The sequence below is a fragment of the Mchenga conophoros genome, linkage group LG17, assembly GCF_057382185.1.
Source record: "Mchenga conophoros isolate Kocher_MC1m ecotype Shallow Benthic linkage group LG17, M_conophoros_male_GT1.1, whole genome shotgun sequence".
Taxonomy (NCBI): Eukaryota; Metazoa; Chordata; class Actinopteri; order Cichliformes; family Cichlidae; genus Mchenga; species Mchenga conophoros.
In genome coordinates this window covers 16,543,441-16,556,433 of record NC_140542.1, presented here as the reverse complement: position 1 = coordinate 16,556,433, position 12,993 = coordinate 16,543,441, and the positions used below count along the sequence as shown (strand labels likewise).

General features: G+C 41.5%; 1 protein-coding gene across 2 annotated transcripts; it reads right to left on the bottom strand.

The window, feature by feature from the left end:
- Nucleotides 1-590: 590 nt before the first annotated feature.
- Nucleotides 591-3,393, bottom strand: LOC146555254 (Krueppel-like factor 2). Of its 2 annotated transcripts, none has more exons than XM_085252216.1 (3): nt 2,974-3,393; nt 1,785-2,781; nt 591-1,695 (listed from the first exon to the last, which is right to left on the bottom strand). In XM_085252216.1, the coding sequence occupies exons 1-3, from the start codon at nt 3,043-3,045 to the stop codon at nt 1,520-1,522; spliced, it is 1,245 nt and encodes a 414-aa protein (XP_085108342.1). In that variant the 5' UTR covers nt 3,046-3,393; the 3' UTR covers nt 591-1,519. The 2 variants fall into 2 exon arrangements, with proteins under 2 accessions (XP_085108342.1, XP_085108343.1); XM_085252217.1 differs by having other exon boundaries at nt 1,785-2,778; nt 2,974-3,392.
- Nucleotides 3,394-12,993: the final 9,600 nt, after the last annotated feature.

Below are 12,993 nucleotides of genomic sequence, written 5' to 3'. Positions count from 1 at the left end.
TTTTGATCTAAACATCTTTGTGGGGTTGAAACATTCCCACGACTTAAAGATATCAACTAGCTATTAACAAGGTTGCTTTTGAAATTAAATTTAGCGTTGGTGGCTCAAAACGGATTTTTTGCAAACAAAACATGACTTACAAAAAGTAGCATTACAACAAAATATCTCTCCAACTCCCGGCTTCAAGCTGCCGGAAAACAGTCTTCCATCAGGCAACTTTTTCTTTTTTGAGCTTTTCTTTATCCCTTTTTTTTAGTTTATTCGAAACACTTTCTTTTCACCACTCCATATTTGCCCTTATGTTCCACGTAGCGTCCATACATACTTTGTAATTATGCCAATGTAATGTTTATATTTATGAGTATATGAGTGGGTTGACCCAATTTCTCAGGATGCTTCACCTATTACTAAATGTCCACATACTTGTATCTACATGCCCTAAGATATTGCTCGTCTTCTCAGGTGCTTTTCTTCTGATATACCCTTCTATGTTGACTCACTACAGTGACCTTTGAGTGTTTGAACTTTTGTCGAATAAAAACCCTTTTATAGACCTGTGAACTTTGAAAATCAAACTCTGGAGTCAGAGATCATGTTATCCATTTAGTTTAATATGTACATTAAAATAAACTACTTTCCAGTATATAAAATGACTGAATTCACAAGGCAGTACATTTCTTCAAGACACAAACAAATCTTTTTGCCAAAGACTGTTTAGTCCTTTGTCAGTCGATTGGAGTCGAGACGACGCACGTCTGTGAGACTGTAAAACCCTGACTTCAAATGCTACTAACCAGCAGACAGACTCACAGACAGGACATTCAGTTCAAACCTTCAACGAGACGATTTCATAAGAAAACATTTTCCTAAAACATTGTTTCATCTGCTTGTTACAAAACACAGTTAATAAAACTTTGTCTTTTGGCCAGTAGAGATTATGGCACTTGTTAGTTCTGTACTAAAGTGATGTATAAGACACTTATTGTAAAAAATACAAACTCAAATATCACACATTTAAGGATCATCTGCATCCAGTTGCTTTATTGGCATGTGTCTGATATGTTAAGTGGAACGTCCCTGTTACCTTTGCAAATAAACAAAAAAAGTAGTACCAGCTACATCTGCAAGAATTTAGAATAGAATTCATATGTTTGCTGTTTGTGGTTTTCTTGTGATTTCTTACACTCACATACACATGCACGTACATACACATATCAATAAAAATATATATATTTTCCCAGAAAATATGTTTATAGTCTCGTGTGATGGCACGTCATCTTAATGCCTAATAAGCCTTCATAAAAGTCACCATAATAATCCTATACAATACATATAGCTATTACAGTGTAGTCAACAGTGGTCCCATTATCCATTCATGGTACCAGTAAAATTAACACTCCTATAGGAACTTGCATCTATATATTGTCGTCGGATCCATGTGGCCCATCGTAGGATTCTTTAATCAGGCTGATGCTGTGCAAATCAGTCATTGTCTGTTTGTTGTCCTTCTGGTATTTGCTCACATGTGCCTCTTCATGTGGAGGGCGAGATGGTCAGACCGGGAGAATGCCCGTTCACACAAGTGACACTGGAATGGCCGGTGCCCGGTGTGCTTTCGGAAGTGACGTGTGAGCTCGTCAGAGCGAGCGAACTTCCAGCCGCAACCCTCCCAGCTGCAGTGGTATGGCTTCTCTCCTAAGAACACAAAGAACACCCATCAGTGACAGCATAGTTCGTGACGTAGTTGAATAACATGCCCGCCACACTCAGCCTGCAGATCTTACCTGTGTGAGTCCTGAGGTGCGCCTTCAGGTGAGAGCTCTTCGTGTAGGTCTTTCCACAGCCGGTGAAAGTACAGGTGTGTGTCGCGGTTCGCTTCCTCGGCCAGGACCTGCGACCCCTCTTTGGCTTGGTGTCCATAATATCCAGCGGGGAGGAGGGCGGAGTGAGTAAAACCCGCTGGCCAGCTGCCTGCTGCAGGCCCATGGCTGCGTCCTCTCCGAAAACGCCGGTGAGTTTATGCTGGTGGAGCGCCTCAGTGAAGGAGAAGTGCATCGCGCCGTGCTGGTGAGGAAATCTCGCGGGCGCCTTGCAGTGGTGTAGGTGGAAAGTCTGCGGGAACGTCGGCGAGGTGGAGGTACAAATCTGGCGCTGCTGGCTCTCGGTGTTCATCAGGTCGTCCGGGCTGAGCGGCGGGGTCATGCTGCCCATCGCTCCCTGCGGGGAGCTTGCAAGCCGGGGCTGCTCGTTAAAAACCATGCATGAGACGTTCCCTTCGTGCTTGATTTTAGTGCAGCTCTGAGGCGCCAGACCCATGACAGGTCCGTATGTGTCCACTGAGACCGGCTCAGCTTTAATGTTCGGGTGCTCGAGGAATACACCCTGAGTGGTCTGGAAAGGCGTGGAACTGACCAAGAATCTTCCCTGAATACCGGAGCTGCTCGCAGGGAGGAAGCTGGTATCCATGTCGGAGCGAAGGAGCTCTGCCATCAGGCTGCTGTATTGGGAAGGACTGTTCATGTCTGGAACAGACGTGTAATCGCTTGTTTGATGGGACATTTCGATGTGATGCTGTTGCTGTTGCTGATAAACAGACACCCCGGAATCCAGAAGGCGGTATGACTCCGGTACCGTCCCGGCGGCCGACGCACTGCTGGAATCGGCGGTGTTCGCGAGAATAAACTCCAGATCCAAGAACCTGTCCAGGTCCTCTTCGTCTTTTCTGCCCTGGCAGCTGCTGTTCATATCTGCCCTGCTGATCGCGTCGCTTTTCCACTTCTGCTTCAGGGATGGGAGCACAGTTTGTTTCAGAATGCATCATTTCTTTCAACCCGTTCAGATGATCAATACACACATATGTATAATATACACAAATAAAACAACAACTAATAGAAATATGCTTTCTGATAGCAGGAAGACAAGTGCATGAAGCTCGGTGAAAGCAACAGTTAATAAATAAAAAGGCCAACTTACATCTTCCCAGTATTTTTCTTTTTGGTTGGAAAATGTAGAGATGGATGGTAAAATTGTCCCACTCGAGGCCATTATGAATAGTAAAAAACACTGAATTATAAAAATAACTTCTGTTTAAGGCAAGTCACCAAAGTCCGCTGAGTTGCCAGATAAGGCTACGAGCGCGTAACTTCTGCCGTCCGGTGAGCTGGTCCTCGCTCACATGCAGCTCTGCGCCTGGAACAACTGGTTTTCTTATAAATATCACTACATACATAAACCGGACCAGTGTGTGGCTAGGGGAAGGAAGCGCGTTCAGGATAGGGACGCGGTGTACCGACCAGCCCCTAAATTTAGCCTCAGTATAAAAGCGTGAATTTTCCCCGCGAGTCACAGACAGAGAAGCGGAGACGGACTAGTGCCCAATGCTTTCTCTGCTCTGCTGTGTGGAGCTACTTAACCCTCGCGGAGAAAGAACCCGCCCCTTTGGCCAACAGCTGGCAGAACAACCGCCCCCATATCGGCGCTCAAAGACAGAACAATTAACAGTTTAAATAACGCGTAACAAATATTAACACGTTAACATAAAAAAACAAAGTATCACACAAACACAAAACCCAACATATTGGAAAGCGACACAGAACGGTCTCCATTTTAAAGTGAAAACGTCTCGTTCTTTCTGATAATTATTGTGTTCTGAAAAGCTTGATCCATGATTATTTTGCTCCTGTGTTTCTGAGTATATGACAACACAGAGGTCAAATATCTCTGTCGGTTTCTATCTCAGTGAGAAAGCGGACAGAGGTGCGTGCGTCAGGCTAGAACACGACAAGCCAGTAGCGCACACTCCCTTGTAGTGAATGCAGCCACGCAGTTTTCTGCAGCAGTTTGCAGCCACCAGGCGCCACCTTCACCATCGCGGATTTCTTAAATGCTTTCTATGAAATCTCTCAGGTTGTTACATATTAGCCGTGTTGTCCATCTGGTTAAGCCTACCCCTCTGTTTCATTTTGGTGACATATAGTTGAGTGAATGTACCAACACTTTCTGTAACAACCAACAGTCTGATCAGTGCAAGTTTCCAAACAAACACATTTTTCTTACAAAAACAGTAAAATTGATTTGTATATATCCATCTATGACACAGTTTTTTTTAAAGTATTTCAGTAGTTCCTAAAACTATAAATCTTTGATTTAAAGAACAAAACAGGAACTGAGATTTAACTATAAAAGCTTTACAGAGAGTCAGAGGATCTCTTTTACATTATTTTTTAAAGGATCTCTTTGAGCATAAATAAAAGCTACCATAGGACTATTTCTTCAGAAGAACATGGACTCTTGATACCTACAATCAGGGTGTTCAGTGGTGATGCTGTGTGCTGGCATTGTCAGAGGTGAAATCAATATAAAAATGTTCTAAGAGATAGTTTTTAATCTGACTCACTGAACACTTACAGGACATTTTGGACTGATACATTTGACAGCAATCTCCACCTGCATCATAAAAAAAACACCTAATGAAACGTCCAGAAAAGTAGGGGAGACCAGGGATAGTTGTAACGTGGGTCAGTTGTAACACTTAAAATTTCTCCAATCAGGGCTAAGTTTCAAACGATGTGATTCATCCTGTACATGTCCAATTCAGTTCTTCTATCACATGTGAAAAATTAGCACATTTTGTCAAACACAGACAATTTAAGAAGAAAAGAAGTCATTTGTATGCCAAAAAGTAAGTTTTTCTACTTTATTTCAGTTTCTAATAGCATTATCTGCTTTGCAGTTAAACTCATCAAACTTAAATTATGTTATTTGTATGTCTATGGGGATATATTCTGTGTAAGTCTTTAGTGCTAATGTTTTAGCCGTTGGCTGTAATGTTAGCTAGTTCATGGCTATAGGAGTCTGGGTCAGTTGTAACAGCAACAGTCTGGGTTAGTTGTAACAATAATGCAGATGTTACAACTTACCACACTATTACTTTAACTTATATTAAACAAGTTGGGACAACGACATCAGCAGAGAGAGGTTCACTGGTCACCTTTGTATATGCGGTTAATGCCATTGGCAACACAATTCCTCCACTGTTTGTGTTCCCACGCATACGTTATGCAGACCACTGTGTCAGAGATGGACCAGTAGGAAGTACTGGTAGTGGAAATAAATCAGGATGGGTGCAAGAAACAGATTTCCTCATCTTTCTGAGCCAATGGGGCCAAACTCAAGGAAGACCAACCAAAATTCAGTACCCTTATTTCATTGTGTTACATTTCACCCCAGGATATGTTATGGGGTTAGTTGTAACATTCACTCTTTGTGTTTGAGACCATACCATGGAACGAGTAATTGTGCTGCAGAGAAAATAGCTGCACTATTTAATAGCAGAGACATGTAAATACTTTGCATTACATTTTGAATTCGCTACCTTAAAAGAGCTCCAAGTTACAGACGGAAATGCCAAAAATGTTACAACTATCCTCAGTCTCCCCTATAGACTTTTAGAATCAGTGAAAAAGAGCTCCGAAACCTTTCTGGTAATCAAGATGACCTGATACTTTACTCACACATTTTATGTGAACAAACAGGTGATGAAATATTTTTGAAATATTTTTTATTTTTCAGTTGGGGGTCTTTCAGTCACAAGACTATTAGCTAGTATTTGCTTTCTGAACACGACCCTTATTGCAAATATGTCAAGCCTTGTTCCTTTAGGTATCTCTAGCAGAGATGGGGTAATTTAGGCACATGTTTTCACTGTAAATGCTGATAACTGATACTAACAATTTCACTCCCTTCAGTCCTGATGACATCTGATAGTTAGTCCAAGTAGCTATACAAAAACACATAACACATGTTTGCACATCCTATGTATTGTACATATTTGTGATGGAGGGAGCTCTTTGTATGTGAAAGGACTTATTTTGTGTATTGGTTCACAAAGGTTTAAAGGGCATGTGACATTTTTGACATTTTCATTATTTACTGTTTTCCAGTCAGTCTGCATTAACTTTGTTTGCTCTCAGTAATGTTTTCTGCACTGCTTCACCATTAAGCGACATATCCTATATCCCTGACTGCAGATATCAGTGAGCAACGTCTTACATGCATCTGTTTGTTTCCTATTCATATTTCAGTTTAGATCGAGATTATTATATTAAATCATAATGGGTACCAGTCACTTATGTCCACTGCTTGAGGAACATGTGCTCTGGAGATACTCCTTATTCACTTGTGCAGCACTTGGTGACATTAGGGACTGAAAATGTAAACACAAAGAGACGTCTGAAGTTCGTGGTGTGTGGCCATTGTTACCCAATCTTCCCTGACCCAAAATAAAAATACAAAAAACACCAAATTTTCTTAACTAAACTCTTACACCCATTAGCAAGAGAAAACTGTTTTCAACAAAAAGGCTGCTGCAGTGTATGTACAGTTAAAGAATACTCCAGGTTGTCTAATATATAAAACTGTTTACAAAGATCTAGACCAGCTCTCATAAGCCAAACACACAAATCTACTCACTAACGAACTTTTCAACTCTGGATTTTCCCAGAGAAACACTCAAAGCTACTAGCAGAAACACAGCCTACTGGGTGGTGGAGGAATTGAACCCACCCACTCAGCAGGCACCTGTATCCATTAAGTCCAACCCATTCACACACCTGGGAGGGAGGAGAGAGAAAAACCCACACCCACATCCTCTGGTGAGGTGAGTCACACATATAAAACATGTATGATCCACATGATCTTGGGTCAGAACACCATCAATAATCAGCTGGAGTCAAATACCAGGACATGATTTATGTAAAAGTGAAGTTTGTAGAGAACATCCTCTACATCTTTCTGTCCTTCACAAACATCTACAACTGAGATATGAATGGTAACATCCCGTGAGGGTGCAAATAACAGTTGGCTGTCTCTCTCAGGCTTTTCCTGCCATTTCCCACCACCACTCAGTTAGCCCAATATGGAATTGTCATCATACTGTTTCAGGAAAAAACATGGAAATGTAATTAAAAATGCAGTTTAACTATATGGAATTGGAAAATTCCATATATAGCTATACAGGTCTATTTACTCACTGTGCTCAAGTGAAGGGCTTTTCTACCTTATATCTATACCTACAGCGGTTTTCTTTCTTTCCTTTCTTCCTTCCTTCCTAGTACTATAGTCAGAAAGAAAGAGGAAACACTGGCCTAAAAATACTAGAAATTTCATTAAGGGATCAGAAAACGCTTCTTTTGGATTTTCATCCATATAATCAATGCACTGCAGATCCACTGAAGTGGTTCTTGTTATTATGGATAAGAAGACAAAAGTGTCCGGCCTTTTACTTAAACAAAGTTACAAGCCATATTACACTACAACCCTTAGTATGTGTAGTGCGTTCATTTCATTCAGTGGTCATATGTCTCGTGTCCTTATCTGTATTTCCCAAATTCTTGCTGTCATCTCTGTAGGCAGCTAAAAGCTTGTCTTGTTCCTCAGCTTCCCTGACTGCGTCGTATCACATTTCCAATAAGTCATCTACTTTGATCTCCAAGTTATTCCTCGTCTTCTCTTTCTCCAAGCACATTGCTTGCGTGCTGGGAATCACCTATGTTAACAGTCCTGCATTTAAAGCTGCAGGACCATCACTTGAAAACAAATTGTACTCTCCCCACACACCAGGACTGCAGTGTTTATCCTGCCACTCCCATCTACATTTGACTCAGTGAGTTAAGGGAATCTGATCCTTTTAATGAGTTAAACAACATAAAGCTGCTCTCTCAGTCAGCTTTAAAACCAATACAAAAACCAATAGTGTTCATGATTGACCCACTGTCACTCTATGATGGAGTGGTTTAAAATTTCCATGTGGAAGTGAGTTCTGGTTGTCTGGTTGCATGTTTCTCTGTGTGAGGCTCGGCTGTTCTCACAAATGACTATCTGGTGCTGTGTCTAGATTGAGACAGAGTTACATCATGGCACAACAAGGCTGATGGGGTTGGCTGAAAACTTGTGGCTGTTAGAGCTTTGCTTCCACTGTCTAGGTTTGCCAGACTAATTGTTTGTGACAAATTCCCAAATTTAAAAAAACTGCCATTTAAAGTAATCAGATACTCGGGAAGGACAATAATTGGGTTATTTGAGAACATCTGATGACAACTGATGACAACTTTTTCTTTTTTTTGTTTTACACCTGTGTGGCTTATCACACTCCTTTTCTTTCTTTCTTTCTTTCTTTCTTTCTTTCTTTCTTTCTTTCTTTCTTTCTTTCTTTCTTTCTTTCTTTCTTTCTTTTTTACACACTATTTCAGTTATATTCTAATTATGGTCTGGTTTGGTCCTGCCTCTGCAATGTGTAGTGATTAAGGGACAACTAGCTGTACCCTGCTCTTACACTGAAAGCAAAGCCAGACTTTTCTGAGGGTTCCTAACATACCACAGTATTTAAGCTTTACTAAAACACTCAGATAACACATAATTTCATGACTGTATACACAACATTTTATCAATTTCATTTCAACTTGCAGTCACTTAGCTGGGATTTACAGTGAACTGTGAAAAACTATCAGCTCTCCGAGGCTTTTTGGATTAATGTGTTTCTTCAATACGATTTGATTTTTTTATTAAAACCAGATGACTTTCTCATCGTGTCAAAGTTATTGTAGCGTGTTTCAGGATAAACTCACTTTCCATGGTGCACATACTTTATGTCTTTGTTAAACTTCTTGGAAACACCTGCTTTGACTTCTCCACTTTCCTCTGCACGGCAGGAAAGCCTTGCTGTTCTGTTTCTGTGTGTGTGTGTGTGTGTGTGTGTGTGTGTGTGTGTGTGTGTGTGTGTGTGTGTGTGATAGAGAGAGAGAGAGAGAGAGAGAACAGAGGCAAACTTCTGGCTCAGGCAAAGCAGTGTCGGAGCTGAGAACCAGAGTTTGAGACAGAGTGGGCTCTTCCCTCTGCTTATATAGGTGGGTTATTTTTAAACCAACACCCCCTTCCTTATTCCCTATTATTGCACTTCCTCTCCCTCTTTCTCAGGAAGCCTACTTGGCTGAGTTTCCTGCCGGTATGCCGTGCTGACTCCAAGTGAATTGAAGAAGTAATAGCACACAAGGGTAAGGACTGGGGTGAGAGACACAGAAAAGGAGAAGAAGGAAAAGTCAAATATATTCCTGTAGCACATTTAAATGACTTTTGACCAAATTGCGGAACATCTAAATAATCAAAGGACATAAAAACATAGGCCAAGATGACAGAATTTAAGAAAGGAAACATAAAATAAGAAAACCTGAGTAAGAAATAACACAAATAAAGGGAGTCAGAACTCATTCTGATTTAAAATGTTGGGGAGGCCCTGATGTGAAGGGGCAGTTTGCTCCAAAGTTTAGGTGCAGCAACAGCAAAGACCTTCTCTCTGTGCTTTAATCTGGACCTCAGGACAGCAAGGAGCATTTGGTCCAAAGACTGCAGTTACATTTTTAATCTTGTCTCAACATCCTCCAAACAGTCCAGTTAAAACTTCAGAGGATTCACAGATTCAAGTTTTAGTGTCAGGTAATCTGGCCAAAAGGGAGCAGAAAAAAGGACTGGGCCAAGAATGGATCCCTGCGGTACCCCGAGAGAAAGTGAAGTTTTTGAGGAAGCTGTATCCCCCATACTGATAGAAAAACTTCTGTTGGTATGTAAGATTTAAAACATTCCAGTGGAGTCCTTTTGACTCCAACACAGTGCTCAAGAGATAAAGATTCGATGATCTAAAGTATCAAAGGCAGCACAGAGGTCTAAGGCTACGCCCACATGTATTTTTGAAAAGGCAGATTTTTCTATGTGTAAACGGTGTTTTCATTCACTGAAAATGGAGATTTTCAGTTTTTGCATTTAGTGTGGACGAGGAAAACGGAGAAAACGCAGCGCCAAAGGTGTGCGCCTTTTTTGACGTCACACTGTGCGCCACGTTTTTGTTTCGGTGAAATGAATTTCTACAATGGGGGACTTAGACAAAATACTGTTACTGTTAACTTCACTCTCTGCAGTGTTTACAACACAGTTACTGTCCCTCCACACACAGGACTCAGTTCTGCTTCTATGCGCCATCTTTGTTTACTCTTTCCCACCCAGGCTTCTAGACTTCTGATTGGCCAACATTTCTACACAGTTAGCAATATATCGCCACTATGTTTCTTTGGCATGTTCCTAGCAGCGTTTTCCTTCGTTTTTGCGTTTACGTGTGGACGGGATTTAAAAAACAAAAAAAACAAAAACGGAAAATCTCAGTTTTCAAAAATACCGTGTACGTGTGGAGGTAGCCTAAGAGTATTAAAATGGAAGAATCTCCCAAATAAGCAAAATTTAAAAGGTCATTTAAAACTTTAAAAGAGCAGTTTCAGTCCTGTGGTGCGCTTTAAAACTAGACTGTAACACTAATGCCATTTTGACCTGGAAAGGTCTGGCGCTGAAGAAGTCCGACTGTAGAGAGAAAAGGCAATTTAAAAATTGGTCTGAGCAATTTCTAAATTGCCACAGTACTTTTTGTGGGTTTCAAGTGGCTGATTACTTCATTCAGCAGTAAAAAAAAGAAAAATGATGGGTCAGTTGCAGGAGGGATAATATGAGACCTGATATGCGATCCTATTAACACAGAAGTTCAAAAAGTTTTTCAAAAAGTTGCTTTAGCTGCTACAAGAGGAGCAGCAGTGGAAGGATCAGAGTTAATGATGCGAAATAAAATATGAAGTCTGTGACAGTTGTTAGACACAATCTTAGAGAAATACTTTGTTTTTGCTGCTCTTACAGACTCATGATAATTTAATAAAGATTCTCTTAGTCCATTTTCATTCAGCTTCTCTGCACAGCTGTCTGTTCTCTGGTGGCATTATTCAACCAAGTTTTAGGTTGGATCAAGGATTTCCAAGCAGGTTAAATTAAACAAAAGTCATCAGTGAATGGACCTATCAAACAGTAAGCTGTGATTATTTTTTGATAAGAACAAGCAAAAATGATCAGCAGCAACTGAGGTAATCGTGCAAGAATCTGGCACATCAGGTTTGACAGAGAATTATAAAAGGGGAATCTCAGTTACTACAGACATGGGTCAGGGACATTATCGTCACTGATTTCAGTGTCACAGAGAGTCAGACCACAGTCATATCTCAGCATAATTCCTGCCAAAAACTCAGTGAAGTCTTAGATAAAATTCTCCTGTAGTTTTGGTCGTTGATACACCAGCGCACACAGCAAAGGAGTGGGCGCCTTGATTTCAAACAACTGCAGTTCAAAGCTGGGGTAAACATCAGCTGTTAGCTGCTAACAGTTGAAGCAGTTTTTATACACAGTGGCTAACCCTCCACCCTGGCCGGTTTTCCAAGGCGAGCTGAGGTTGAGGAGTGAATTACAGTCTGAAGGAAAAAGTTCAGAAAATGGGCTCAACTCACCAATGTTTAGCCAAGTTTCTAGAGCAAATCCATGTGTCAAGAGGTGAGGAAGTCATTCAGAATAAAAGTGAGGGAAAGGACCTTGTTCAAAGCTTGGTATTGAAATATTAATTAGTGTGCCCCTTTGGACTACCTTTGATAGAGCAAGAAAGATCAATGGAGATAAAGAGAGAAGCACAAACGGTAGATTGCAATCCAAGACAATGTCAGTTCAATTCAAATCAATTTTATACATCCATCCATTCGCTTCCGCCTATCCTTTTCAGGGTCGCGGGGGGCGCTGGAGCCTATCCCAGCTGTCCTAGGGCGAGAGGCGGGGTACACCCTGGACAGGTCGTCAGTCTGTCGCAGGGCCAACACATAGACACAGACAACCATTCGCGCTCACATTCACTCACAGAGTCACACCTATGGGCAATTTGGATTAATCAATTAACCTATCCCCACAAGCTGCATGTCTTTGGATGGTGGGAGGAAGCCGGAGTACCCGGAGGGAACCCACAGGGAGGACATGTAAACTCCACACAGAAAGATACCAGCCTGATGGTGGAATTGAACTTCTTGCTGTGCGGCAACAGTGCTAACCACCGTGCTGCCCAAATTTATATATATAGCACCAAATAGCACCAAATCACAGCAACAGAATTTAGTATATGGGTTGCGCCCATGAAAAATTCTACATTGTGGGTCATTCTTTCTTTCTTTTTTTTTTTGTTAATGTGAGCTGACATTTTTTAAGGTTAGCAAAATCCCATCTGTCATAAACATCTGTTCCAACACATTTGTAGTGAAATTATATTGCTTTGCACAAATGGTCATTTGTAGTGGGTGCCTCGAAAATAAAAGCAGCAAAACTGCGTTATAATTTCCCACAAAACTCCACAAAACACTGAGCTTTTATAAGGCTGATTACAGATCTAGTGAGCAAACCCAAACGGCAGCGGACAGTTTTGGAAAATTTATTAACAAAACCACAAAGGAGGGGAGATAGTGAAGCGGTGCCAGGGAAACTGTAGATTTACAGACAGAGAGTTTGGCAAAGAGGACACAAGGAATTAACAAGGGATCAGAGGGACATGGGGAAAATTTGGCAAGGTAAATGAGAGCTGCCTTAATTGAGAGAAAGGTGGTTTGGGGCATAAGGGGAAGTGAGGGCAGCTGGTGGAAAACCAAGAATGCAGAGGTATTTCAGTGCAAGATTGGGCAGACTGGTGAGCGTGTGACTCCTTCCTTTGGCTGAACATGGTGAGCGAATACTGCTAAATGAGGCCAAGGCTATGCAGTGGAAGATGCTGACATTGAGTCTTCCCGAGATTCTGCAACTCCAGGTTAGTAGCTGGCGAGTGACATAGTAGCAATCTGCAATCTCCAGCCTTCAAATGCAACACGCTCATTCGATGAACAACAAAACAGGTGCAGGAAAGGTGTTACCCTTGTAAAGCCCCACCCCAGGGTTTTCTCTCTGTTAATGTAGGGTCTTTACCTTTCAACAGTACCTCGAGGCTAATGTTGTTGTGATTTGGGGTCGATCGTGGATCAAGAGTTGGCAGTTTGTCTTGTAATTGGAAGGTTGCCGGTTCGAGCCCCGGCTTGGACAGTCTCGGTTGTTGTGTCCTTGGGCAAGACA